Below are 27,977 nucleotides of genomic sequence, written 5' to 3'. Positions count from 1 at the left end.
GGAGAGAGGTTTGATTTGGCCTCTAGCATTGAAGTTCCCCAGCCCCAGTACAGCACTGAAGACAAGAAGTAGTAATTGCGTTTTGCCTTTATTAACATACCAGATGTTATGCTGTGCTGAGCAGAGAAAAGGGTTTAACAGGAAGGGAGAGTACTGCATGTATTGGCACCTGATGCAAATGCCTGATATGCAGTTAAGTCTTAAGGTCGAAGGAGATTCCTTAGAATAGCAAGCAACGTTCAAGAAAGCACTGGCTACTTTCCTTCAAAAAACCTGGCTGTGTATACTTTTAATGATGCACACAACTCATATCCATTTGGGTTCATGGTCCAGAAGTTAATTGCAGCAACTCTTGGCTTCATATAATAACCCTAATCTCTGGCTCCCAGCACCAACAATTCATATAACAAAGCAATTTTTGCAACCCACTCCCCAAGGAGATTCCTCAAGCACAGCTTTCTCGCAGTTGTAAGGGAAAGAACAAAAAGAGCTGGCCAAAATCTGCTTAGTTGCCTCCAGTAGGTTTTTAAAAACAAGCAAATAGAATGGGCCACTCAAACTAGCCCTGTAACAGCTTATACCCATTATTATTCATAGTGATGGCTCAGGGCGAGTTCTCTCTTCAGTGTTATCATTCTGAGGTAGATTTGTTAAATAGAGACAACACTTGTCCGAAGCTACACTTTGCTACATAAGACGAGAGAGGTTTTAAAAGTATGATCTCCCAAGCATCCATTACAATTAGTGGTGAGGACATGTGACCTGAAACAGAAGTTTGCTGTCGCTTAGCTTCCAACTTAGAAATGTGTCCTCTATTTGCTATTTTGGGATACAGCAGAATGCAGTGGGGATGAAACACTGGGTGGCAGAAAGCAGAACCACTGAAGTTAATGAACATACCTAACTTAGGTTGATTTCATTGGGCCTACTCTGAGCAGGAACTTCATTGAATACAAACCTCCCACCGAAAACAATAAATCGCGTGGACAGCAGCAATCGGGATTCCTTCGGGATTTCTACTACCATTATTTCGGGATTCTCCCTGCTGACAGATTTAAGAGCCTTTGTATACACTGACATAAAAGCAGCAAACCCTTCCAGCTTTCTGTCCTTCAACTACAGGCTGCCATTTGCACCAGCTGGTACCCTGGAGCAGCTATCAGGGCTCCATCAGCATCTGTCAGCAGTAATGTCTGACCTGAGAAACCAGATGGGTAGGCAGCCATTTTAATTTCCCATGGTGCTACAGTGTGGGCATAGTAGGGACCCTATCGCAGAGCAGTTTGCCAACCCTGTAGTGACTTTGCTTCTGGGTAATGGTTATATGTGATAATTTCTGCATAGGGTTTGCACAGACACAGAAGGATTCCTTGGCAAAACTCCTCAGAACGGAGAATGGTTCTACTTGAAGGTGCACAGAGCTTAAGAGCGCAGAACAACTGAGGTACAAAACGGTTGCTATAAAACAAATTGGCAATGAAAATCACAGGGGGAGGAAATATTATAAAAATACAGATGTGTTTGTTACAATAAAATCATCGCCATGCAGATAAACACTCCAGTAATAAATCCTGTATGGTATACGTTTTGAATATGCCAAATACTTTCCACCACAAATGTCTTCCATCAATGGTGTCATGTAAAACAAAGAAAATGACAAATAGCTAAAAACATTTTAAAAACAAACAAAAAAACACCTACCAATCCAGGATAAACAAACAAGCAAACCAAACCCAACCTTGGTTTTGGCTCTTGCATACAAAACTTTATAGAGGACAAAAGACTTCAAAACTTCCTTTGAAAACATCAATCTTGAAAAAAACTGTCAATTTTCAATAAGTCCTAATTATGCTAATGCAAACTTCAGCCTTACCAAATGTCTGCATTAACTTGCAAAGTCTTGAGAAGGTTAAATTTGAATCAAAGCCTACTGGTATCAGCTTCTCATTATTTATCCAAGACGCGCTGACATTTTTAAAGAGAGCTAAATCACATTTATTTATTCATTTCCTTCCCAACCTTCACCCTAAGGTCCCTGGGAGGGTTACAATATTAAAGCACAATTAAAAACATATTTAAACAACTTGCAATCATAAAAATAAGGTGGACCCTAAAAGTAATTTAGTTTCCCTGATGCTATCTTAGACCTTTGCAGACCTTTTGTTCTGAAATGTATTTGGCACATGTTGAAGAAGACTTTATAAGATTTGCCCTACTAAGTTCATTATTGGATGTTTCCTAAATATGATAAATTTTACTGTAATAAAAATTTATGTATTTAATCTAGTCTCCCCCTTAACTCTCAGAATCCTTTTTAAAAAACACCTAAATACATTTTAAAACATCTTTAAAATTGCTGACGTTTCATCAAGTGATAAAATTTGTAGTTTGCAGGTACACCAATGTAAGGAATAAATGGAGTGTGATACCACTAAGAGCTTCTTCCCAATATATGAGTTTGTCTATTGTAGATGTGAGGAACCTTTAGCTCTTCAGACACACCTGAACTATAGCTCCCATCAGCCCTGGCAAGCATGGTCATTGGGCTAGGGGCTGATGGGAGTTGTAGTTCAGCGATAGCCGGAGGACCAGAGGTCATCCCCCACCCCACCACCTGAGTCTATTGCTTCTGGTTAGTAACATTTAAACCTAATAGCAATACTAGTGAGATGACTTCCTAGAGCAGGGATGGAGGAAACCAGTGGCCTTCCAGAGGCTGTTGGGACTTCAACTCCCATCAGGCCCTCACAGCACAGCCAGCAGAGAGGGATGATGGGAGTTGAGGTCCAGAAACACCTGGAGGACCCACAGGTTCCTTCATCCCCATCACAGAGAAACTCTTGGAAATGGATACAGTCATACCTTAGTTCTCGAATGGCTTTGTTGTCGAACAAATTGGCTCTGGAACGCCTAAAACCTGGAAGTAAGTGGTCCAGTTTTTGAACGTTTTTTGGAAGCTGAACATCTGACGTGGCTTCAACTTGAGTGCCGGAAGCTCCTGCAGCCAATTGGAAGCTGCACCTTGGTTTTCGAACAGTTTCAGGAGTCAAACAGACTTCTGGAATGGATTAAGTTCAAGAACCAAGGTATGACTGCATTCCCAAACCACAGACCATAAATACTAATTGAATGCCAAGGAACATACTTATGAGTAAAATATCATAAGAGGAGCCTGCTGGATGAGACCAGTGGCATATCTAGTATAGCATCAAGGGCTACCCAGATGTCCCAGTGGGACACTGGCAGCCAGGACCTGAGCATGAAAGCACTTTCTGTCCTGTGGTTTCCTAGCAACTGGTATTCAGAAGCACCCTAAGTTAGCTGGATGAAGTTTGCTATCCAGTTTTCCTTTTGCCTTTGAGTTCTTGTGTTGCACAGCAGTACTTAAAGCACTGCCCATGTCCAGTTCCCCACTTCCAAAGAACCTACTAGCTGTAACCATTGAGACATTCTCTGTGGTTGTCCCATTGTGTCACTCTGAATGAGGCAAGTTAAAACAAGGTAGTGGGAAAAGTTCTAGGTTTCCAAACACTGATGAATGAAACATTCTGAGATCGGATACCAGCAGACAGAATTGCCCAACGGAGAGAAACCGGCAGGGCCCTTTTTTTGAGGAACAGTGGGACAGGGGAAAGCTTTTTAGGACATCTTTGTCCAGACCCACCGTCTGGGTGGATTAACCAAGCTGGCCACTGTGCAAGGCTCCCAGACTTCCTGTTGCTCAACACAGGTGCTGAAAAGCTTGTGTGATCCTGCAGCACGTTGGTCAAGCGCTGATCCCAGGAATAAAACTCCCTTGTCATGCCTCTGCCTCCCAGGATGAAACTGACTGGAAATTAGCAGCAAATCAGCAAATCACATGCAGCAAGATGCACTTGTGCAAACTCAGCTTACAATTTTGTCGGCCCAGAATGAAACAAAATAAAACGGGTTTGCTGCAAAAAAAAAGTGAGGGGGGGAGTGACAATAACACAGCAGGCCACAACACACACAAGTGCCTCAGGTTGTGCAAACATGCTCATGATACCACAACTTCTGCAGTTGTACCCTGGGCTACAGTCTGAGTTCTCAAAGGGCATCATTTCCAACTCCCCAAAAATCCTCCAGAGAACAAAGCAATTAATAGTGCAATCCGATCCACGTCTACATAGAAGTAAGTCTTAATTTAATGGGGCTTGCTCCTAGGTAAAATGAGGTTAGGATTGCAGCCTTAATGATTCAGCCAGCATTCCTCCCTGCTTTTTGAATGGAAATGATCAAAGGCTGGGATGATACAGACGCCCCACTCAGCCCAGATATTCTTAAAGGAATGCCTCTGAGCACGTTAAAAGATATAAGCAGCTACATCCAACACCAGCTTTACTGAAAGCAGCCCCATTGAAATGAATGGAGCTAAGTGAGTTCTGTTTGATGACTTCAACGGGTCTACTTCTGTGCAGAAGTAGCCTTGGATATGAAAGCCAAGAAGTTTCTTGGCACAATGGTGAAGGGGGGGGGAGGCCAAAAATAAATACGTTTTCTGAAAGGCAGAAAAAGGCATCCAACGCTCCTAGTGAGAGTTTTGGTGGAAACCAAAAACGACACACAAGGTTGGAGGCCAGTAATTTATGAGCATAGAAAGTGGAATAGCTATGGCGCCCTTGCATTTAGACCACATCTGGCAAAAGAGGGGGGTTTGGGGGGCGCACGAAATACTGACCATATCCATTTGCCGGACAACGACCACATTGACACCATTCACTTAAAGCACTACGATAGCACTTTAAACAGTTATGGAGCCCCCCCCCACAAAGAATTGTATTAAGAGTACTGAAAGTTGTGGGGGAGGCCCTTATTCCACTCCCAGAGCTACAATTCACAGGGAAGAGGAATTGACTGTTAAACCGCTCTCAGAATTGTTGCTCTCGGAGGGGAATAAGGGGTTGTCCTAAGAACTTTCGGCACTATTAACAAACTACAGCTCCCAGAATTCTTGGGGAAGCCATGACTGCTTAGAAGTGCCACCATAGTGCTTTTAAATGTCTGGTGTGTGAATTCAGGTAGCGAATGGGAGCATTTCTGCTGAATCCACTACAACGTTGCAGCCTGGGATTGCTCCTGTTCCAGCCTCTAGTCCATTCCCATGTTTCCCATCCCACTTCCAAAAAACTCGCAGCACTCAGTGACCACCAATGACATTCAGCTGGGCTGCCTGCAGTCATGGGGACCCCTTCGCAATCAGCAAGGAGGTCTGGGTAACCACTGTTATCTCTTCAATGGGGTTGGTCCATGAGAGATCACCACATTAAAGGGGGAAAAAATACATTAACTACTAAATCTCAGTTTTGCTTAAAATTGCTGTACCCTTTCACTCCAACTGTACAACATCTGTGCTACCGACTCTCAAACTTTGGAACTGTTGAAATATATACAACAAAAAATTAATCCATTTGAGTTGGGTGACTCAAACTGGGTCTTTAAACCCGAAAATGTTAAGCAATGTGGATTAAAGTCATTTCAGGGGCCCCTCAGGGATTAGGGGCCCTGGAGCTTAAGCTTCACTAGTTTCATACTACAGTCGTACCTTGGAAGTCAAATGAAATCTGTTCCAGAACTCCGTTCGACTTCCAAAATGTTCGAAAACCGAAGTGTGGCTTCTGATTGGCTGCAGGAAGCTCCTGCAGCCAATTGGAAGCCGCAGAAGCCCTGCTGGATGTTCGGCTTCCAAACATAGTTTGCAAACCGGAACACTCACTTCCGGGTTTGCGGTGTTGAAGATCCAAAATGTTCAAGAACTAAGCTGTTCGAAAACCAAGGTACGACTGTAGATCCGCCCCTGGAACTCACTGCTGGATACTGGAAATAAAAGGGTGTTGTGTGCATGGCTTTTTTTAAATGCAATACCTCTTAGTTGTAAATTTGCAGTTTCCAACCGAAACTTGAGAAAACCAAGAGCCACAAGCAGTACATACTGGGAGCAGTATGCTTTACCATCTTTCAACACGGACAGGATCTAAAAACCACTCCTTGCAAAACCCATTCCCAAAAAACCTGACAATGTTCTTTTCTTTTTTTAAAAAAAGCTTTTGTTTAAAACCTAAATAATGCCTTTCCTTACAAGAAACATTAATACTGATTGGGGGAACCGATGGCCTGTCCCCAAGGCCAAATGATCCCTGACTTATAATATAGGTCTTTAAAAGCAGGTGGCACCCTTGTGCCTTGAAAGACTGCAGCAACCTAACAACAGCTTGCCCGGGGCTCTGCGTAAGTTTCCGAGGTTTGAGTTGTGGTCTTGCTTCCCTCCGAGCAGCAGGTAACAGTCAAACCTGACAACCAGGTCCCTTTGGGCACTCGATGAGGGCGTGTGCTTGTTGCAAGGCACTGTCTTCAAGTAGAGCAGCTCGGTCGCAAGAAGGGGACATTTGCAACCCCATCACCATTCCGCGATAACGTCAGAAGGAGGTCCATGATGAGAGATGTTTTCTTCAGACGGAGGCCAGCCGGATCACCCTGAACTCCGTCAGCAGCGCAACAGTCAGGAAGACCAGGTAGTAGACGATGAGGCAGCAGCCGTAGCCGTGCCCCAGATGGAAGCACTGAGCGGGCACACAGAGGAAGGAGAAGATCAGGCTGAGGCCCAGCGCGCCGGCCAGGATCCACACCAGAAGGCCCTCGGATTCCAGCTGCAAAGGGGAGACCAGAAAAGGGGAGTGAGCACACCAGATGCCATGGAAGACAGGACTAGACCTAAAGCAGGACAGCCAAAGTGGGCAAGGGCTGTGGCTCAGTGGTAGAACATCTGCCTTGCACGCAGAAGGTCCCAGGTTCAAAGCCCGGCATCTTCAGGTTGAGCTGGGAAAGACTTCCTTGTTTCTGGAGAGATGCTGCCAGCCAGTGTAGACATTACTGGAATAGATGGGCCGACTCAGGGTAAAGCAGCTACCCAAGTTGTACCCTCCAGATGTTGTTGGGCTACATCTCTCATCATCCCTGACTGTTGGACATGAACATGGCCAGCCTGGCTTCAGTTGTCTATGCTCTGGTGAAGACTACTGCAATGCACTGTACTTAGGACTGCCTTTGAACCATCAATTGTCCCTGACCATTGGCCATGCTGGCTGTGGGCTGATGGGAGTCTGACAGCATTTGGAAGACTGCAGGTCGTCCCCCCCCCCCCCCCGAGTGGAAGGAGAAATGGCAATGAGAGCGTCTGTACCCTCACGACTAGCTTGCTGCTCGTCATCTGAAGGAGGCAGCCGAGTCCAACGCCAACGAGCATATCTGTCGGCAAAGTTCAGGAAGAAGAAGAAGAATTTGGATTTGATATCCCAGTTTATCACTACCCAAAGGAGTCTCAAAGCAGCTAACATTCTCCTTTCCCTTCCTCCCCCACAACAAACAGTCTGTGAGGTGAGTGGGGCTGAGAGACGTCAGAGAAGTGTGACTAGCCCAAGGTCACCCAGCAGCTGCATGTGGAGGAGCGGGGAAGCGAACCCGGTTCACCAGATTACGAGTCCACCGCTCTTAACCACTACACCGCACTGGCTCTCTTAGGAGACAATCTGGCCAGGAAAAGCAATCAATCAGTGACCGGCTGTCCTCCCTTCCCTCCCCAGTCCCACAGAGGCAATGGACCTAGCCAGCAAACCCAAGCTGAGAGCAAATTCACGCAAGGAGTGGATGCGAAATTGAGCCAGCTGGCTTCTTGCTGCTGGAAGCCCCAGGCACCAGTTTGTAACACAGCAAGCAAAATCCACTGACTTTCTCCGATGAAGGCACACGGACCTAGGATCTACATGCAACAGTTTGTCCAGGGCAGCTTCAATGGAGCCTCCCCATCCAGAGGCAGAATACCTCTTGAGCACATTTATTCTCCTACAAACAGGAGACCGGGGGGTACTGCCTCCACTGTTCTGCTCATGAGCTTCCCAGAGGGATATGGCTGGTCAACAAGGCACCTGTGTGATGCAGCAAGACTCTTTGCATGCTAAGAGCGAGAAGCCTTTAGAGCCAAAGATAAACCCTCTTTGGGCATTCAGCTTGCATACACAAGGGCAAAAGGAGGAAACATGCAGAGTAGGTGTTGGAAACCTTTGGCCCACCAGATGTCGTTGGACTACAACTCCCATCATCCCTATCCGTGGGGGCCAATGGGAGTTGTAGTCCAGCAACATTGGGAGGGCAAGTGCTTCCCCACACCTGGTACAGAGGGCCAGTCCTACCCCCAACTTCTCAGCATGTGGCAAGTGTACCTGCTCCATCCAACTTTCCTGTGTTAAGTGGGGAGGTCTTGAGGGTTAGGGTTCTAGGTGCATTCAGAACTTAATGCTAAGTTTGCAGAAGAAGAAGAAGAAGAAGAGTTTGATATCCCGCTTTATCACTACCCTAAGGAGTCTCAAAGCAGCTAACAATCTCCTTTCCCTTCCTCCCCCACAACAAACACTCTGTGAGGTGAGTGGGGCTGAGAGACTTCAAAGAAGTGTGACTGGCTCAAGGTTACCCAGCAGCTGCATGTGGAGGAACAGAGACTCGAACCCGGTTCCCCAGATTACGAGTCTATCGCTCTTAACCATTACACCACACTGGCTCTCGCAGAAGGTGTGCGTGCACTCATGTTTTTTAAATTATTACCACTACTGCTACGTATCCCAGGTCAGTCTTGAGGACCAACACTGGATGCCTATGAAGGCCTTCCAGGGAGTGCAGCCAGAGTCTGGCAAGGCAGACTGCAACCCGTCAGCAGATCACCCGCAAGGTCTCACTTTGCATCTCTTAGTACATAAAGTATTGGTCTGATGTGTAGAGATCTTTCCTAATTCTACTTAATTCAAGAGGGTTCTGGAAGCTTCCCTGTGTGAAAGAAGCAAGCAGAAGGTTCATGATGTTTGGGTTATTCCTTCAGAGAAGCTGAGGCCATGCTGACTATAAAAGTCTCTATATCTCTCTTTCCTTCTGGTGTGGTGTTCTGTACATAGTATGCTTAGTGTTGAGGTTTAAAGTTATTATAAGTTTAAGTTAAGTCTGCTGCAACTGGATTTCTTATGGACAGTGCCAATCCTGAATGTATTAGATTTGTGACCATTATGCTCATTTGCCTTCAGTAAAGCTCTGCTGGATGAAATACTAATTGCCTCTAGTCTATTTTTTGGGAATCCTGCAACGTGTTTAAGTTTTTACTCCGCTAACTATACAACTGGAATCTACTCTGGATCAATATTGAGTAGAGTTTCAATGACACAAGGATACTGAAGATGATGCCACCAAAGCAAGCAGAAAAGGCCATGCGGGGGTATCCCTGCCGAGCCATCGTGAGGTCTGAGAAGGTGTCTGAAAGACAAGTAAGGGAAAAACGGGGGGAACCACATCAATATATATTAACTTTAGCTCCCACAGATTGGATTTGTTGATGCAGGTTCATTTTGTGGGGAGGAAACAGTGAGAGGGTGGGTTCCCAAACTTGGGTCTTCAGCTGTTTTTGGACTACAATTCCCATCATCCCTGATCACTGGTCCTGATAGCTAGGGATGAGTGCCTCATAGGCTTAGGAAACAGTTTTCAATCAGGTGAGTTTTCGCTATCTTAGCCCAGTATTGTCTACACTGACTGGCACAGCCTTGGTCAGAGGAGACCCTTTTCCTGTCGCCCCCACTGTCTAACCCTTTTAAGCTGGAGAGGCCGGGGGTTGAACCCGGGACCTTCTGCATGCAAAGCAGATTCCCTGCCACTGAACCACGGTGTTTTCCCATCAGAAAGCTGTGCTATACGTGTGGTCTGTTTGTGGGGCTTCCCAAAGGCATCCAATTGGCCAACTGGGTGAAAAGGATGCTGGGACTGCATAGGTTGCTTGACTGATCTGTCATGCAGCCCATCATAACCAAAGCAGAGCTATTCTGAAGCGGTGATGGGTCACTAACATAGAAGGTTTCTTTTTTTAAATGAAATTGTGGCGCAGGGATTAGACAAAATCACAGAGGAAACAGGCTGTCAGGTATGTTTATATTTATATCCAACCTTTCCTCCAAGGAGCTCAAGGCATCATCATCATCATCATCATCATCATCATAGCTATTTCACAATTTAGTTCACAAAATTTATATACCACTTGAATTGAAAAACAAATGAACAAATCCCAAAGCTGTTTTTTAAAAAAGAAATTACTAATTTATTATTATTAATATTATTACCCACTCTTCAGCCCAAGACCTGGTTAAAACAATTTAAGCACTAGGTTAAAACAGTTTAAAACAATTGACAATCACATAAACAAGGCTGTTTTTAAGAATATACAACTCTGAATTTCAAAAGCCAGGGTAAAGAGGTATGTGCTTCTCCCCCTCTCCATTTTAGCCTAACACCCACTCTGCAAGGTAGGTTGGCGACTGGCCTAAGGGGCACCCAGTTGCTGGGTATAAAAGCAGCAGGAGGGGGCTATTGTTCCTTTTTCCTGCTCTGGGGGCCTCCACTGCTTGTAAGTGACTGTGGGTCTCCTCGGGGGTAGGGTAGGATATAAATGCAATACATACATAAATGCCCAAGGCCTCTTTCCTCACCAGACCCCAAGTGCTCACCTCCAATGCTGTTTCCCCAGGCCAGCAGCGTCAGCCCCAAGACAGTGTTGCTCAGTCGGAAGATCACCCCCAAAGTCCTCAAGACGTTCACCACCTCTGTGGCAGCAGCGTTGATCCACAAGGCGCTGACCAGGAAGCCCAGGAAGGCAAATAACTGTTGTGGCATCATGAGAAAAAGATCCGAGGGTGGGGGGGGGGGAGGAGTAGAGAACTGTCAACAAGGGCCTTCACAAAGCCACCTTTCCTTTGTTGTCAGGGAGCAACAAACATCTCCTTGCCCCTTGGTTGTGTCTGGCTGTTAAATGGGCTGCTGCCGTATATGTGACAGTAACCTTCATCGCCTGTTTTATTCTTCCTGTAAACTCACAGAATACATGGTACAGTAAGCCCACAATTTATGTGGGGTTTACATTCCAGGGATCATGCCTGAAGCCAAAACTGCATATACTGGCCCAGTATACCTGAAGGAGTGTCTCCACCCCCATCGTTCAGCCCGGAAACTGAGGTCCCACTCCGAGGGCCTTCTGGCGGTTCCCTCACTTCAAGAAGTAAGGTTACAGGGCACCTGGCAGAGGGCCTTCTCGGTGGTGGCACCCACCCTGTGGAACACCCTCCCATCGGATGTCTTTTACAATTTTTTTGCAATTTTTTAAAATTCATTTTATAACACAAATAAAGAACACAAATAGAAAAACAAACAATACAAATAGATTCTTGTCTTACCCTTATTTTTCTAAACATTGTTAGGTGGGCTTTCCCAAGTCCCACCTATCTGATTTTCATTTTACCCTCCCATCAGATGTCAAGGAAATAAACAACTATCTGACTTTTAGAAGACATCTGAAGGCAGCCCTGTTTAGGGAAGGTTCTTAATGTTTAATGTTTTATGGTGTTTTTAATATACTGTTAGAAGCCACCCAGAGTGGCTGGGGAAACCCAGCCAGATGGGTGGGGTATAAATAAAAAAATTATCATCATCAGCAGCAGCAGCAGCAGCATCAATATCATCATTATAGCCAAAACACATTGAGTTCAGTGGCGGGTGAGATTGCTAAAGTCCTATTTCCTGGACGCCTGCCCCCTTTCAGCCCTCTTTCTCTTAAATAAATAATTGTTTTTGGTCAAGTGTGTAAAAGCTGAATGCACACAAATAAAACACACATAAGTTGTGGGCTTACTGTATTAAAGTACGATTTACTCAGAGAAGACCCATTGAAATGAACATGACAAGGGGCACATTTGCAACAAGCGTTTATAAGGCACTATGATGCCACTTTACACAACCATAGCTTCCTCTCCCCAACAATACTGGGAGCTGCAGTTTGTTCAGGGTGCTGAGAATTATTAGGAGACACCACCACCCCTATCCCCCCCTCACAGAGCTACAACTCCCAGAGCTCCCTGTGAAAAGGGACTGATTGCTAATCCGCTCTGGGTGCAGGATGAAAAGGTTCACGAGAGAGATTTGAGCAACGGTGCTCACCCAGTGATATCGGGGTGGCTCTTCGTTCCTCGTAGTGCAGAAGACAACGACAGCCAAGGCAGCCCCCAGGAGGACCACCAGGCCCCAAACTGGGAAGACCCCGTGGATTTTGTGAAACCCATCTGCAAGAGAGCACGAGAATGGAGACACTAAGTTAGCCTTCTTATATTCAATGAGGTTGATTCATTCCCGTAATTTGAAATGGGGAGGGTGGTGTTGGGGTCAGCAAACTTTTTCAGCAGGGGGCCGGTTCACTGTCCCCTCAGACCTTGTGGGGGGCCGGACTATATATCTTTTTTTGGGGGGGGGGAATGAATGAATTCCTATGCCCCACAAACAACCCAGAGATGCATTTTAAATAAAAGCACACATTCTACTCATGTAAAAACACCAGGCAGGCCCCACAAATAACCCAGAGATGCATTTTAAATAAAAGCACACATTCTACTCATGTAAAAACACCAGGCAGGCCCCACAAATAACCCAGAGATGCATTTTAAATAAAAGGACACATTCTACTCATGTAAAAACACGCTGATTCCCACAGGCCGGATTGAGAAGGCGATTGGGCCAGATCCGGCCCCCGGGCCTTAGTTTGCCTACCCATGGCTGAGGGAGTAACGAACGATGGAGTAATGATGGAGTAACAACATGCAGTCGTACATCACTTTAAGTGGCCCAAAACGCTTAGCAAGCAGCCTTACACCACGTTAGACTGCAGCCTTGTTCAAGCATTCTCTACAAATACACAAAGGGCAAAATGGGAATCAAAGGGCCACGCTGCCCTTGGGAGGAAAGGCGGGTGCTTACATGTGCCCGACTTCAGCGTGAGGATGCAGACAAGGGGCCCAGTGACGAGGTGAAGGCAGTTCAAGGGCCGCCTCCAGTTCTGATCTTCCCTGTCAGGGTCCACAATGGGCACAGTCAGCAGCAGCACAAACTCCACTGGAAGCTGGGGAGGAGAGAAAACGGGGGGTGGGTGAAAGTGCCAAATAACATGTGGAGGTGATCGCCACATCCGCACAAACGGGAATATCAACGGCCGGGACTCCCTGGTGCCTTTTTAAAAATTCAAATTTGTTATTTAATTATTTCATTAAATTGACTGTTAAAAAAATGAATAAACCTCAAAGCGGTTTTTAAAAAAATAACGACTAAAACAATAAAAACACTTAAAAGCAACAATTTAGTAAAACAACAACAATTTAAACATTCAGAGAATTAAAATCAGCAAAGGACAGGCTAAACCACATGTCAGCATTCTAGATAGCTAGATGGGCCTGCCTTGAAATATTTTTTAGCAGGTGCCTAAAAGAGTAGAGTGAAGGTGCTTGCTTGATACAAATGGGCAAAAATTAATGTTTTTTAAACAATGTTTTTAATAATAATAATCAGTGTTTTTTTTCTGGGGGTACACATACCCCTAAACATTTTTTTTAGAAAAAAGCACTGATTAAATAAATAAATAAAATAAAATAATAATAATAATAATAATAATAATAATAATAATAATAATAATATGCCTATCTGAGTTGCCCCAGCCATTCTGGGTGGCTCCCAACAAAATACTAAAAATACAACATCAACCATAAAAAAACTTCCCTTAAAAGGGCTGCCTTCAGATGTCTATCACAATATAGGTGGGGGAAAAAAAATACAAACATGATTTAAAATTCATATGTATAGACCCAACTGTGGCCCAAATAATCTGTCACGCCTGGAGTCTACCCACTTCTGGCCTAGGGGCAAAGATGGAGGACTTGAGGAGTCCCAAAATATACTGAGTAGAGGACACAATCCCCGCCAGCCCATTCCAGTTATGGCCAAGAGACAGGGAAGGGCCGCAGGTTCCTCCATCTCTGGCCAAGGTTCCCACACAATTGTCATCATCAATGTCTAGACTGTTATTTTGTGCTTAGGTAACTTCTGTGCTGTTTCATGCATGCCACAAGGGACACGCAAAAGCCACCAGAAAAGTGAAGTGGCTGTGACACCGTCTGCAGACCCTTTACACCTCAGAGACCATGGGTGTGAAAGTTGGGCTTTAGGCGGTTGTTCACTGCCACCAGCCATGAAGCAACCTTCTCCTCAGACAAGAGCTTCACAGACTGGGGTGGGGGGAAGAAGGGAGAATAGTGGAAGTAGAAATGTCCCAGTGTGAGGGACATGAGGCTCAGGCCACATTCACACTATGATACCACTTTAAACAGTCATGGCTTCCTCCAAAGGATTCTGGGAGCTGCTATTTGTCAAGAGTTTCTGGAGATTGTAACACTGCGAGGGGTAATACTACAGTTCCCAGAATTCTTTGAGGGGAAAAGCGTATCCTTCGGAGGTGCTTTAAATGTGGACACCACATTCACACATCAAACATTTAAAGTGCCATGATACCACTTTAAACATGGCTCCCCCCAAAGGATTCTGGGAGCTGTTGTTTGTTAGGTGCCCTGAGAGTTGTTAGCAGCATTCCAAGGGGAATAGGGTGACTCCTATTTGAGTTGTTTTGTTCGGCATTATTGTACATGTTTGTGCAAAGTCCGTTTCTGAATGCTGGTCGCTGGCTGAAATAAATAAATTGATGGAAGTAAAAAAATAGAAAATAAAAATGCATTTAAAGAGAGTAACCTTGCAGATCTTGAGCAGCCGCCAATAGCAGGGCTTCCTCCTCCACTTTCGGTAATCCAGAGGATTCAAGGAGTGTGTCAGAATCTGGAGGGTGCTCTCTTCCGAAGGCAGCAAAGGTCGGTATTCTTCCCCTATGCGCAGAGAGAGGGTAAAGTGAGATAGATCGAGCCAGCCCAGAAAGGAGAAATTGACAGAGCTGTCAGCCGATTGGAAAATGTTTGCAGGGAGGGTTGCACAGAAATATTATTTACGTGTGGAGGAGGTTGCAGAGCTATTGAAGCCGCTCCCCCCAGTCACACACATTCAACGCACACCAGGAGCTGTTCTGTGTGCATATGGTTGTAGAGCCCCAGTCAGGATGCATGCACAGAACTCCTTCCGACACATGTTGAATGTGCAGGCACAGGGAGATTATTGGATCATGGGGCAATAGGGAGAGTACACACTGCCCCCCCCCCCAATTCTTTCTATGCATGGAGGGCTGTTTTATCATCCGCCTCTTGACGCATGAAATTTAAAACAAAATTTGCGGACTGCCAAACACCTTAATATAGGCTGAGAAATAGCAAAGAGCAAAGATGGTCCATGTTATGTACTGAAGTTCTCACCCTGGGCCAGCAGGGGGATAATGTAGATAGTTATGCAAATAAGGGATCGAAAGTGACGTTCAGTGATTGGATAGTTTTAGAAAATTGTTACAGTTACGTTGTACCGGAGCTCTAGATAAGTAGGCTGACTGAACCCTTCAGTTCAGTTCAGTTCTGTTCTGTGAATAAACAAGAGCTGTTTGAAGAATCGCTGTGTCGTCTGATATGTTCACCCACAACTTAACAGTCCACAAATGAAAACCATACTTTTAAAATCATCATCATCATCATCATCAAATAGAAATATATTAAAAAAAAAAGTCCAGTGGCACCTTAGAGACCAACTAAGTTTGTTCTTGGAATAAGCTTTCGTGTGCCACTGGACATTTAAAAAAAAAATTTAAATATATTTCGACTGCGTCAGACCAACACAGCTACCTACATGAATAATAAAATAGACATTCAACTTTATCGTTTTTGGCACCATCCCCTATTACAGTTAACACACCAGAATAAAAAAAAGCTTCAAGCAGTAAGCTAGTGTTTTCTTAATACACAGGTCCCTTAATTATTATCATATCCTTCAACCAATGCATTAACTAAAACCTGTTAGTAAACAGCTGTAAACAGTTAAAATTGTCAGTAGAGTTGGAATATCACTTGTCGTTTAAGGGTGAATTCTAGATACAATGGAGATGTAAAAGATTTGGATCATTATGAAAGATGCAGGAGGAAATGATTAATAACAGGACCCGCAAAGGGGAGGATGGAAGTCCAGGAGATTCCTTGGAATCTTGTTTTTATGGATCTATGTTTGATATATGACTGTAAAATTTTAATCTGAAAAACCAAATAATTTTATTTTTTTTATTTTTTAAAACCTGACTTAGTTTTGATCTTCTGATCAAAGGGTTGCAGCACTTGTCGTAAGAGTTGGTGCGTTATCTGTTCAGCCCTCTGGAGACACGGGCTCAAATGTGACTCACCGTATTCGCCTCCATTGGCGCTCGAAGTGTCCCCATCTTCAGAGTCTGTTGGCAGCTCTGCAGCAAGGCGAGGAGAGGAAAGAATAGTTACAGTGGTCCCTTGGTTCTCAAACTTAATCCGTTCCGGAAGTCCGTTCCAAAACCAAAGCGTTCCAAAACCAAGGTACGCTTTCCCATAGAAAGTAATGCAAAATGGATTTATCCGTTCCAGACTTTTAAAAACAACCCCTAAAACAGCAATTAAGTATGGATTTTACTATCTAATGAGACCATTGAGCCATAAAATGAAAGCAATAAACAACGTACTGCAGTCACACAATCAATCAGTAGCTGAACTGGGTTCCGCACAGTCAGCAAAACAAAAACAGAAGAGCCGCAAAAACAAAAACGCAAAATAAATAGCAAAAACAGACAGATCTCAGGATAACACTCAAATCGGAAGCGTAACACTCAAAACTGAGCATGTTTGGCTTCCGAAAAAAGTTCGCAAACCAGAACACTTACTTTGGGTTTGCAGTGTTTGGGTTCCAAGTTGTTTGAGTACCAAGGCATTTGTGGTACCACTGTATAAGGGTTGGGAGGGTCTGCATGCAAAGCAAGAGAAGGATTTCCCTACATATCTCTTTGCACCCCTCACCTGGTTCTGCAGGGCTAGAAGGGCCCGGCCTCTCCCTCCGCTGCCTCTTGTGAAGCCACGTAGAGACGACGACCGTCAGGACGTAGAAGATGTAGAGACAGAGGTAACCTGCAGGGGAAACCAACCCTTCACAACAGCCCGTTTGCCCTGCTCATCCTGCACCACCACACAATTTAAAACAGGCCCCTGTCTGCGTACCCAATATTACTTTTAGAGCACATCCGAAGAACATCCTTTCTCTCAAAGAATTGTGGGGACTGTAGTTCACTTGGCAGAGTAAGGGTAATCCACAGCAATCCTTAATAAACTACAGCGCCCAGAATTCTTTGAGGGAAAGGATGTGTTTTCAATGTAGAGCTCCAAATCCTACCTATATTAAAAGCCCTATGATAATACTTTGAACGGTCATAGCTCCCCACCCCCAAGAATCCTGGGAGCTGTAGTGTGTTTAGGGTGCCAAGATATTCTTATTACCCTCACAAAGCTACAGTTCTCAAGAGAGGTTTAACAGTCAATCCTTCTTTCCAAGGGACCTCTGGGAATTGTAGCTCTGAGAGAGGAGTAACTCTCAGCATGTGCAATAAACTACAATTCACAGCTCAGAGAGAGTTGGAAGGGACCCCCAACAGTCATCTTGTCCATTGCTCTTGCAACCACTGCCAAAGATTCCCTGGCAGATGGCCATCCAACTTGTTTAAAATCCTTCAGTGAAGGAGAGTCCAAAACCTTCTAGGGTAGATCATTCCACTGTTGAACAGCTCTTGGCATCAAAAAGTTCTTCCTAATGTTTAGTCAGAATCTCCCTTTGAATCCATTGGTTTGGATTCCACCCTTTGGAGCAGCAGAAAACCAGCTTGCTTTATCTTCCATTTGATAGGCCTTCAGATAGACAGCTATTAATTAATTAATTAACAACAACAACAATTTGTATACTGCCATAGATCTCAGGGAAGTTCACAACAAAAAATCACAATATAAAAAACACCTCTCAGTCCTCTATTCTCTATGCTAAACATACCCAACTCCCTCAACTGTTCCTCATAAGGCTTAGTTTCCAGACCCTTGATCATCTTGGTTGCCCTCCTCTGCACACGTCCCAGCTTGTCAATATCCTTCTTAAAATGGGGTGCCCAGAACTGGACAGAGAAGTCCAGGTCAAGTCTGACCAAAACAGACTAGAGTAGGACTATTACTTCCCTTCGACACTAGAAACCTGTTGATGTAACCTAGAATTGCCTTAGCTGCTTTTTGCTGTTGGATCACACTGTTGATTTATGTTAAGCTTGAGGTCTATTAAGACCCCTAGATCCTTTTTCGCATGTACTGCTGTCAAGCTGGGTGCTGCCCAACCCCTGGATGTACATATATAATCCTGAGACTCCGGTCATTTCCCGATTATCAGCCAGGCTGATGGGATGACACTGGAGAAAGCCACAGGTTCCCAAACGTCCTGGGACTTAGAGGGACCTTTTGCCCGAGCTAGGATGGCACTCGCTTCCCTTGCCCCTTGATATATACTCACTCAGGGCCTCTGCCAGGCTGACCTCCTCAAAGTAGAGGGCCACGAAAGTGAGGAAGACAGCGACCATGTAGAAGATGGCATCCCTGAGGAACGGCCTGGAGGCCGCAGTGAACGGCTTCACCAGGGCTATGCCACCGGCTACGACGGTGGTGACAAAGATACCGGCACCTGGAGAAAAGGAAAGGAAGGGTAAGTTCCCACATAGCTGGAAGACTGGCAAGGCATGACTGCCAAGCAATCAGGGAGCCACGATCAAGAGTCTGCTGTTAGCACAGAAAGCCCTGAACCACTTAGGGCCAAGATACTTGGTAGATGGCCTTCTGCCATACAGAGCCAGGCAATCTTTATGATCGTTGGACAAGGCCCTGCTGGTCATGCTATGACTGGCGGATTTCCATCCGGCGATGGCACAGAGTAATAATAATAATAATAATAATAATAATAATAATAATTTTTATTTATTTCCCGCCCTCCCCAGCCAAGGCCGGGCTCAGGGCGGCAAACAAACAATAATAAAAACAAGTTGAATGAATACAACTTAAAAACAAGATTAAAATACAACATTAAAATATTAAAATGCAGCCTCATCACAGGAGGAGAAAGGAAAAAGAAAGAGGGGGAGGGAATCAAATTGGCTCCAAGCCAAAGGCCAGGCGGAACAACTCTGTCTTACAGGCCCTGCGGAAAGAAATCAGATCCCGCAGGGCCCTGATCTCATGAGACAGAGCGTTCCACCAGGCTGGAGCCAGTGTAGGGAAGGCCCTGGCTCTGGTTGAGGCTAATCTGACTTCCTTAGGGCCCGGGACCTCTAGGGTGTTGCTATTTATGGACCTTAAGGTCCTCCGTAGGCCGTGAAGGGCTTTAAAGGTCAAAACCAGCACCTTAAATCTGACCCTGTACTCCACCGGGAGCCAGTGCAGCTTGAAAAGCACTGGGTGAATATGCTCCCATGGCAGAGACCCTGTGAGGAGCCTCCCTGCAGCATTCTGCACCCGCTGGAGTTTCTGGGACAGCTTCAAGGGCAGCCCCACATAGAGCGAATTACAGTAGTCAAGCCTGGAGGTGACCGTTGCATGGATCACTGTGGACAGGTTGGGGCGGGAAAGGTAAGGGACCAACTGCTTGATGCGGCGAAGGTGGAAAAATGTCGCCTTGGCTGTTGCTGTAACCTGCGCCTCCATGGAAAGGGAGGTGTCAAGCAGAAGCAGGCCTTGCCCCACACACTAAGGCACATGGAGGTTTGCAGTGGGGAAACCCTGGCGACACGTACCGAAGAGCGCTCCAACAGCTAAGCCCGCTGTCCGCGGGTCGGAGAAAGCCACGACGGCGCTGAAGACATCAGGTGCGCCATTCCCAAAAGCCAGGAAGGTGACACCATGAAGGAAAGGGCTAAGGAAGAAATGGAGACAGCAGGCCCAGTGGAGGGAATGGGCCTCATTCCAGGATGTTGGCTTTGTTCTTTCAGATTTTGCTCAAGGCCAAAATTCGGTGTGGCCAACGCCTCTCGCCTTTTGTTCCGCTCAACTCAGTACAGTGGTACCTCTAGATGCGAACGGGATCCGTTCCAGTTCCCCGTTCGCATATAGAAGCAAACGTAACCCGTGTCTGCGCGTCATGTTTTGGCGCTTCTGTGCATGATGTCATTTTGAGCGTCTGCACATGCGGTGAAACCCGGAAGTAATGCGCTTTGTTACTTCCGGGTTGCCACGGAGTGCGACTCGAACACGCTCATCCCAAAGCACATTCAACCCGAGGCATGACTGTACAGTCATACCTTGGGTTACAGACGCTTCAGGTTGCGTTTTTTCAGGTTACGGACCGCCAAAACCCGGAAGTACTGGAACGGGTTACTTCCAGGTTTCGGCGGTTGTGCATGTGCAGAAGCGCTATATCGTGCTTTGCGCAGAAGCACCAAATTGCAACCCGCGCGTGCGCAGACGCGAGTTGCGAATGTCCATCCCGCACGGATTACGTTCGCAACCCGAGCGTCCACTGTACGCCACAGTTGCGATGCCCTTCAGCACCCAACGCAGGGCTTTGCAGTTGATAAAAAAACCTTCTAACAGATTAAACCTGGGGTGGGAAATCTCAGGCCAAGCGGGGCAAAGGAAGTCCTTCATGCATTATCTGGCCCTTGGGACTCTCCCAAGAACCGCACCACCAGCTCTATTGTGTGCCCCACCCTCCCTGCCAAAGGATTTTGTGCCTGGCCGAAACTTTGGTGCCTGTCTGTCTGGTGAATGGAGAAGAATGTGCTGGTGTAGAAATCTCCCTGGCTGCTATGGGGCATACTGTAGAAAGGCCGGGAGCAGGGGTAGCTAGCATGGTCCCCTCTGGATGCTGTTGGGACTCCAGCTTCCATTAGCCTCAGTCAGCATGGCCAATGACCAAGGATGATGGGAGTTGTAGTGCAAATTTAAAAACTACAGAGCACCATGTTGGCTACACCCGTGGGCTAAGAGTCCCACCTGATGCTCCGCCTTCTTTTTGCCTCTGGCCATGCCCATCCCTGGCATGTGGCCCTTGGGAAGTTGCCCATGAGGGAGAATGTGCCCCCTCCCTGTGTGGAAAAAAAAGGATTCTTCCACCTCTGGATTAAACCATCGTGATCTTGGGGGGGGGGCATCAGACCACCCCCAGGTTAGATAACAGGAGACTGAAAAGACCCAATGAAATTCCCCACTATTCCACCCTTCTCTGGTGCCTCTGAGGACCCAGAACAAATTCACCAAAGGATACTGCAACATTGTGTGCCAGCTTCAGCTTGGTGGAGATGGCAGATAAGTTGGGGCAGAAGCTTAAGGGTGGAAGGAAAGAAAAAAAGGTTAAAAGTTTGATGCATTGCTCTTCCCCATATGAAGAATATAGGAAGCTGGTTTTTTTCCAGAGTCCCATGATTGGTTCAGTATTGTCTACACTGCAGGATTTCAGACTGAGGTCCCTCCCAACACAACCTGGAGGTGCCAAGGGGAATGGACTTTTGCCACTGAGTCATGCTCCTGTGACAAGGGGAATTGTTGTTCAGGAGGGCAGAGTCAGGCCCAGTCTACATGAGCAGCAAACTACAGTTCCCAGGTTTATTATTTTTTTTGCAGGGGGAGCCATGCTTGTTAACGTGGCAGAAGAGTGCTTTTAAATGCACGGTGCAGATGAGCCTTGCGACTATTTTTTAGCAGCATGCACTTAATAATAATAAAATATGAATGAATGACAAACTGGAGAGGAAGTAGAGAGAACCATTTCTGAATGACAGCATCCCATTTCCAAACAAGCTTATATCCTGTTATGGCCCTTCCCCCCATTTGAAGGCCAGGAAGCCACCTTTTAAAAACTTGCGGCGGAAGAGGAAGTGAGAGACGCCTGGCGTTGTTGTTACTTACAATTTCTCGGCTGTGACCCCAAGGATGACAAAGAGATAAACCAGCCACAGAGCCTGCGGGGAAACCCAGAGACAATTCCGGTCGTGAAAAAGGGAGGGAAAGGGAAGGACTCCAAAACATTCTGTGGCTTGAACAAAATGTTTTTCAAAAAACTGTACATAGTTCTGATAATCCAAAGTCTCAATAAATCAATCAATCTGCACTTACTGAACTTAAACACTCTTAGAACTCAGCTGTACCCTAAATTCTCAGAACAGGTGTCAGTCCTTTCCCTTTATCTTATATTTAATTGCAGAATACTAATTTAACTTGTTGCAGAACCTACAGCCCTGGGTCAACTTCTGGGAGTGCAGGAAGCTGTTTTATACAGAGTCAGACCATCAGGCCATCTAGCTCAGGATTATCTGCACTGATTAGATGTGGCTCTCCCCCAGTCCTACCTAGAGATGCCAGGAATTAAAATCTGGGACCTTCTGCATGCAAAGCAGGTGTTCCAAGCTGTGGTCATCACAAATAAACTCAACTTCTGATCCTTCTTCAGACATTTGGTATTGAACATGCAGATGCCAAGAATATGCAGGCTAACTCTGTCTGCTAAGCTGTTGACCAATGTGCTCAGCATGCTCCTCCAGATTTTTATTTATTTAATATATATACATACATACACACACAACACATACACACACTCTCCACTTAATGGGGGGAGACCCCTTAAAGTGGTTTACAAAAAAATAAAACAACTATTTAATAAAATGATAAAACTGAAAACAGGTCAAAACATGCATGCATTCTACATATCTTGGCAGGCTTGTCCAATTGTCATACAACTGATCAATTACTAGCCCAAAGGGGCGCCTATGTATCCCCACCATGGGGATAGGAATCCTGGTCAATAACAGTTCCCATTCTTGATTAGATAGAATCATAGATTTGTAGAGTTACAAAGGACCCCAAGGATTGTTTCATCCAACCCCCTGCAACACAGGATATATATTTTTTGAGCAACGTGGGGCTTGAACCCCCGAGCCTGAGATTAAGAGTCTCATGCTCTATCCTAATGGAGGGGAGCCACATATGCACCTTCTGGGGTGCGCAGGTGGGCAGCCTTTTCACTTCCTTATTCAAAGATGCCTGAGGAGAACTCAGTACAGATCCTGCAAAAGCAAATGCAAATCAGGCAATTTGCCTTGGGCTAAACTCACAAGAGGAGATTCTCTGAAAAGATACCAAAATGCAAGTTCTCCTGCTCCACCTTCCTCATTCCTAAAGCTGCCCTTGCCCTGACCCAGCAAACACCCTTAGCTGCAGCGTCATCCCTTCCTGGTCCCTCTTCCCAGAAAAAAAAAGGCAGATCCTCTTTCTTAAAAGGAGCCGGTTCCTTGCGCTTGATCAATCTGTCTTCCCGCAGCTCCACTACATGTGGCTGCCATTCCTTCCCCCTAAGTAGCTGGCGTCTGTTGCACAGCCAAGTTGAACCAGCTCACGTTTGCTTGTTCTTGCTCAAAATCCCCCAGCGCCACATGCAACCTGTCGGCACCATGTGCAAGATACAGCTAATACAATGCCTGCTGGATCAGACCAAAAGCCGGAATAATTAATAATAACAATAATTTATTATTTATACCCCGCCCATCTGGCTGGTTTCCCCAGCCACTCTGGGCGGCTCCCAACAGATTATTAAAAATAGATTGAAACATTAAAAACTTCCCTAAACAGGGCTGCCTTCAGATGTCTTCTAAAAGTCAGATAGTTGCTTACAGTGGTACCTTGGTTCTCAAATGCCTTGGTACTCAAACAACTTGGAACCCAAACACTTCAAACCTGGAAATAAGTGTTCCAGTTTGCGAACATTTTTTGGAAGCCGAATGTGCTTCGTTTTGAGTGCCCCACTTCCATTTTGAGTGTTACGCTGAGGTCTGTCTGGTTTTGCTATTCATTTTGTGTTTTGTTTTTGCGGCTCATTTTGTGTGTGACTGTGTGAAACCCAGTTCAGCTACTGATTGATTGATTGTGTGACTGCAGTACATTGTTTATTGCTTTCATTTTATGGATCAATGGTCTTGTTAGATAGTAAAATTCATGTTAAATTGCTGTTTTAGCAGTTTTTTTAGAAAGTCTGGAACGGATTAATCCATTTCCCATTACTTTCTATGGGAAAGCGTGCCTTGGTTTTGGAATACTTTGGTTTTGGAAGGGACTTCTGGAACGGATTAAGTCTGAGAAACAAGGTACCACTGTATTTCCTTGACACCTGACGGGAGGACGTTCCACAGGGCGGGCGCCACCACTGAGAAGGCCCTCTGCCTGGTTCCCTGCAACCTCAGTTCTCACAGTGAGGGAACCGCCAGAAGGCCTTCGGAACTGGACCTCAGTGTCGGGGTGAACAATAGGGGTGGAGACGCTCCTTCAGGTATACAGGACCGAGGCCGTTTAGGGCTTTAAAGGTCAGGACCAACACTTTTGAATTGAGCACAAGATCACTCTCCCCTCCTGCGGCAACTGGTATTCAGAGGAGTCAGGAGGCCCTTATGACATCTCCCAGGCTCTGCTGTCAACCAGCAACGCAACTAAGGGGGCTCCTAAAATCCCTTCCCACCCACCCGGATTCCTCCACTTTGGTCCTTACATAGAGGGTCACTGCAAGAGGTTGGAGAGCAGCAGGGAAAACGCAGAAAGCTCCATTGAGGTAGTTAAGAAACCCGCCATCCATCTGGCAGTCTGGGTTGTTCCGGATGAAGAAGCAGCGTCTGGAGATGTTTTCCTTCCCCACCTCTCTGCACTGGAGGGACAAAAATAAAAGAAATAAAATTAAGAGACCAGAAATCCCACCGTGGGGGTCCAGTCGCTGCCAATCATTTATTCACGGAGGGCCAACAGTGGTTGGACAGTCAGATTTTGGACCTGGGAGACCAGGTTTCCAGTCCCCACTTGGCAGTGAAGCTACCTCGGCGACCCGTCTCTGCCTCTCAAGCCTACCTCACAGGGTTGCTGTGAGGATATAACAGGGGAGATGGATGCATGCTGCCTTGAGTGTGCTGGAGGAAAACGGGAAACGTAAATGTACAGATAAATAAAAGTTAAGTCTGCTTTTATCTTGGTTAGGGCATCTGTCTTGCAGGCAGAAAGTCCCATGTTTAAATCTCTCATCTCCAGGTATGGCTGGGAGAGAACCCTGTCTGAAGCTGCTACCAGTTTCTGTAGATGGAGCAATGGTCTGACTCGGTTTATGGCAGCTTCCTACGCTCCTGCTGTGTTCTCAAGTCAAATCTACTGCATAGGGTGGTGGTTGTTGTTGTTGTTGTTGGGATTAAGTGAGGAAGGGGAGAACTATGTACGCCATCTTGGGCTCCTTGGAGAAAAAGGTGAGATATCAATAAATCAAAAAATAATAACGAATAAAATAAAAAGGCCCATAGGAGGGCCTAAGACAAAGGGGATCTGAATCTCCTTTATATAAGAAATCAAGGGATCCTTTTGCCCTGCTTGGGAGAGGCTCTCGAGGAAGAAAATGACGGAAGTGCCAACCTCTCTTCCCCAAGCTTTTTGCACGTTTCACAGGTGATTTGATAATTTTAGATCATTTGGGATCTTAGAGGCCATCCAGCCCAACCCTCCACTCAGTGCCAGAGCTGTAAAAGAACGCCAGATGAAACTACAACAGGAACTAGGAACAGAGGGAAAGGTGTTAACAGCGAGCACCAACAGTTAGGAAACCAAGTTAGCATTTGGGTCCCGCAGTATTGCAAAAAAGCTAAACCACCACCTCGGATTGTTCCCAGGAGAGCACAGGAGGAGCAGCTGACAGACCCCAGAACGCTGGCATGCTGTGTTCCTGGCTGCCCAGCCCCATTATGAGGCAGGCTGCTGCATTCTACACCAGCTGAAGCTTCCAAACAGTCTTCAAGGGACGCCCACATAAAAGTGCAATGCAGTAGTTCAGCCCTGGGATGAAAGAGGACCACAGAGGTCTTCTTCAATGAATTCCTTCTCATACCATCCCTGAAAATGGTTACTATAATACACATGCAGAACTACCCCCCAGCTTGGCTCCGAGTAGAGAGAGGCCAGGGGTCAGGACTAATTCGGATCTGGGCTTGAAAGCAGCTGCAAGATAAGGGTGGAGGGAGATCTGTGGGGCAGGCCCTCCCGCTGCAGAGTGAAATAACCGGCTCTGCCACAAACAGGCATTCTTGGCTCCCTTCAGAAGCATTTTCACTGGCTGAGCAGGCTTGAGCTCAACTAGGTGTCCTTGCTAGGCAAGGGCAAAGCCCCATTCCAGTCATAACACAATGGCAAGGAAGGCAATCTCCTTGGGATCTGGAAAATTCTGGGAGGCTTGCTGAAGAAACCAAGTCACATTCACATCTTCCCTTTACACCACGGTAATACCAGTGCTTTAAAGCTGTGGCTTCCCCAAAGAACTGTGGAAAGTCACGCTGAGAGTTGTTAAGAGGCTATTCCCCCTCCCAGAACTACAATTCCCAGAGTGGTTTAACAATCAATGCCTCTTCCCAGGAAACTCTGATCCTTTTGCTTGGAGACTCCCTGTGGGGGCAAGCAATTAATAAATGCAAATAGTCAACCAAACAGCAATTTTGGTGGCTTCTTTCTGCCCCTTCGGCTACTCACGTCCACAGCTCGTCCTGAGCTCAGGATCCTGTTGAGCTGCCCACTGGTGTCCAAGTGAAGAGAAGATGAGATCTTGGGGTCCTCTGAGCTATTGGGATATCCTACTGCGCTGGCCCCCTCGGCTGCCATGCAGGCCACTCCAAAGACCCAGAAAGTCCACATGGCAGCTGGCCAAAATTTTCTCCGTCCAGAACCGAAGAGCCCAGCCACCTTACAAAGCGAAGACGTCCACACTTTGTCCACGCTTTACGGCATCACCTGTCCGGGAGCCGGGGGTACGGAGAGAGGGGAGGGGAGTAAGAGAAGCCCCCCTGCTCCAACCAGCAGGAAATTTCACAAACTGGAGCCGTTAATGGAAATGGAGAAGTAGCCCCCTCTCCGTTCAGGCTGGAGAATTCTCTTGCAGCGGTTTCCCTTTGTGGAGAGAACTGGGACCTGGGGAGAAGCAAAAGGGCAAAAAAACCGCTTTAAAACCAGCAGATCAAACCACCAAAAAGATTTTCGCAACTACTAATGGGAGAATCGATTTCATCAGAGAAGGTGAAAAGCTAAACCCCTTTTTTTACATTACAGTGAGTCGGGTTTTTGTTTTTGTTTTTTTTAAAAAAGAGATTCAAGCTCCTTCTCAACCACCAGGGTGGAACACATATGAACATTTCAAAAAATGAACGAATTAAAAATTGGGGAGAAAAAGGAGAGGAAGAAAGAGAAATCATAGGAGTTACAGAAGGAAGACTATGCAGAAGGGCTGTTTCTGAGGGTCACCAGCTGGCCAGTTCCACTTGTTCCTGCACCTTTCTCCCCCTGGAGCAAAGAGGCTGGAATTTGGAGGGTGTCAACAGAGGCTAAAAGGAACTGCCCCTCACTATACACACTGCCATTCCCCTAATTATATCTTTATATGGATTTTAATTATAAGCTGCTTTCTGGTCTAATCCTCTGCTGAAAAGCAAGGCATAAATAACTCATCTGCTTCATTTATTTTAGTAAATGTGCATTTCAAAAGGAGCCAGGATGGCAAACACCTACGCTATTTAAAAAAATAAAAAATGCATCTGAAAGCTGTTAAAGGACACAGTAAAACATCTAAAACAAATTTACAAACAGATGTAACCAAAGCAGGTGTCTGGATAGGCCCTGCTGAAACAGGAAAGCTTTCAGCAGGTGTACAGTACGGTGATGGTGTCTGCCTAATGTCAATCGGCAGGGAGTTCCAAAGTGCAGGTGCTACAACATCAAAGGAAGGACTCCTTACAAGTAATAATTGCCCTTTCTGTTCCATCACTGTGAATACCATTCCACGGTTCCAACTGGTGCTTACAGGCTATTTTAGCACAAAGCTTCTTCTCCGGTGGATCAGGAGACACCCTCTGGAGTAGGAAGGGTTAAAAAAATGTTCTGCCCAAGGCCCGCATTCTCTTCTGGGTGACCTGCCAGGGGCCACATGCATGCGGTGGGCGGGGCCAGAGGCAAAAGTGGGAGGGGCAACAGATGTAAACCAACACAGAAGGCTGGCTTCTCTAAGAGGGCGAGGTTAAAAGGGGTGTGGCTTGAGGAGAGAGAGGGGCGTGGCCTGCA

At 46.0% G+C, this 27,977-nt stretch overlaps 1 protein-coding gene and 1 long non-coding RNA gene across 2 annotated transcripts in view; both read right to left on the bottom strand.

Annotated features, from left to right (window-relative positions):
• Window positions 1-69: 69 nt before the first annotated feature.
• On the bottom strand, window positions 70-27,399 carry SLC8B1 (solute carrier family 8 member B1). Its single transcript, XM_080986560.1, has 15 exons — window positions 26,400-27,399; window positions 24,397-24,549; window positions 21,771-21,823; window positions 21,130-21,187; window positions 19,661-19,766; window positions 18,391-18,558; window positions 16,869-16,976; window positions 16,232-16,288; window positions 14,659-14,789; window positions 12,844-12,985; window positions 12,034-12,155; window positions 10,551-10,704; window positions 9,229-9,309; window positions 7,199-7,263; window positions 70-6,665 (listed from the first exon to the last, which is right to left on the bottom strand). Exons 1-15 carry the CDS (start codon window positions 26,559-26,561, stop codon window positions 6,468-6,470), a joined length of 1,758 nt encoding a protein of 585 aa, XP_080842686.1. The 5' UTR covers window positions 26,562-27,399; the 3' UTR covers window positions 70-6,467.
• Window positions 26,695-27,977, bottom strand: part of LOC308466011 — a 13,015-nt gene continuing 11,732 nt past the window's right edge. The window contains exon 2 of the long non-coding RNA XR_013980597.1: window positions 26,695-26,834. This is a non-coding gene — a long non-coding RNA (uncharacterized lncRNA). The remainder of the gene's footprint in view (window positions 26,835-27,977) is intronic.

This window comes from Podarcis pityusensis (genome assembly GCF_964106645.2).
Source record: "Podarcis pityusensis genome assembly, chromosome: 16".
Classification (NCBI taxonomy): Eukaryota; Metazoa; Chordata; class Lepidosauria; order Squamata; family Lacertidae; genus Podarcis; species Podarcis pityusensis.
Note: the sequence above shows the minus strand (reverse complement) of the source record. Positions and strands in the feature narration are given on the sequence as shown.

Bases quoted from the DNA above. Each gene is read 5' to 3' on its own strand.
- SLC8B1 (XM_080986560.1), bottom strand. From the start codon at position 26,561: ATGTGGACTTTCTGGGTCTTTGGAGTGGCCTGCATGGCAGCCGAGGGG. The intron at 21,824-24,396 runs GTAAGGACCAAA...GTTTCCCCGCAG, and splicing joins CTCTTGCAGTGACCCTCTAT to GCTCTGTGGCTGGTTTATCT. The intron at 18,559-19,660 runs GTACGTGTCGCC...CCTTTTCTCCAG, and splicing joins AGCTGTTGGAGCGCTCTTCG to GTGCCGGTATCTTTGTCACC.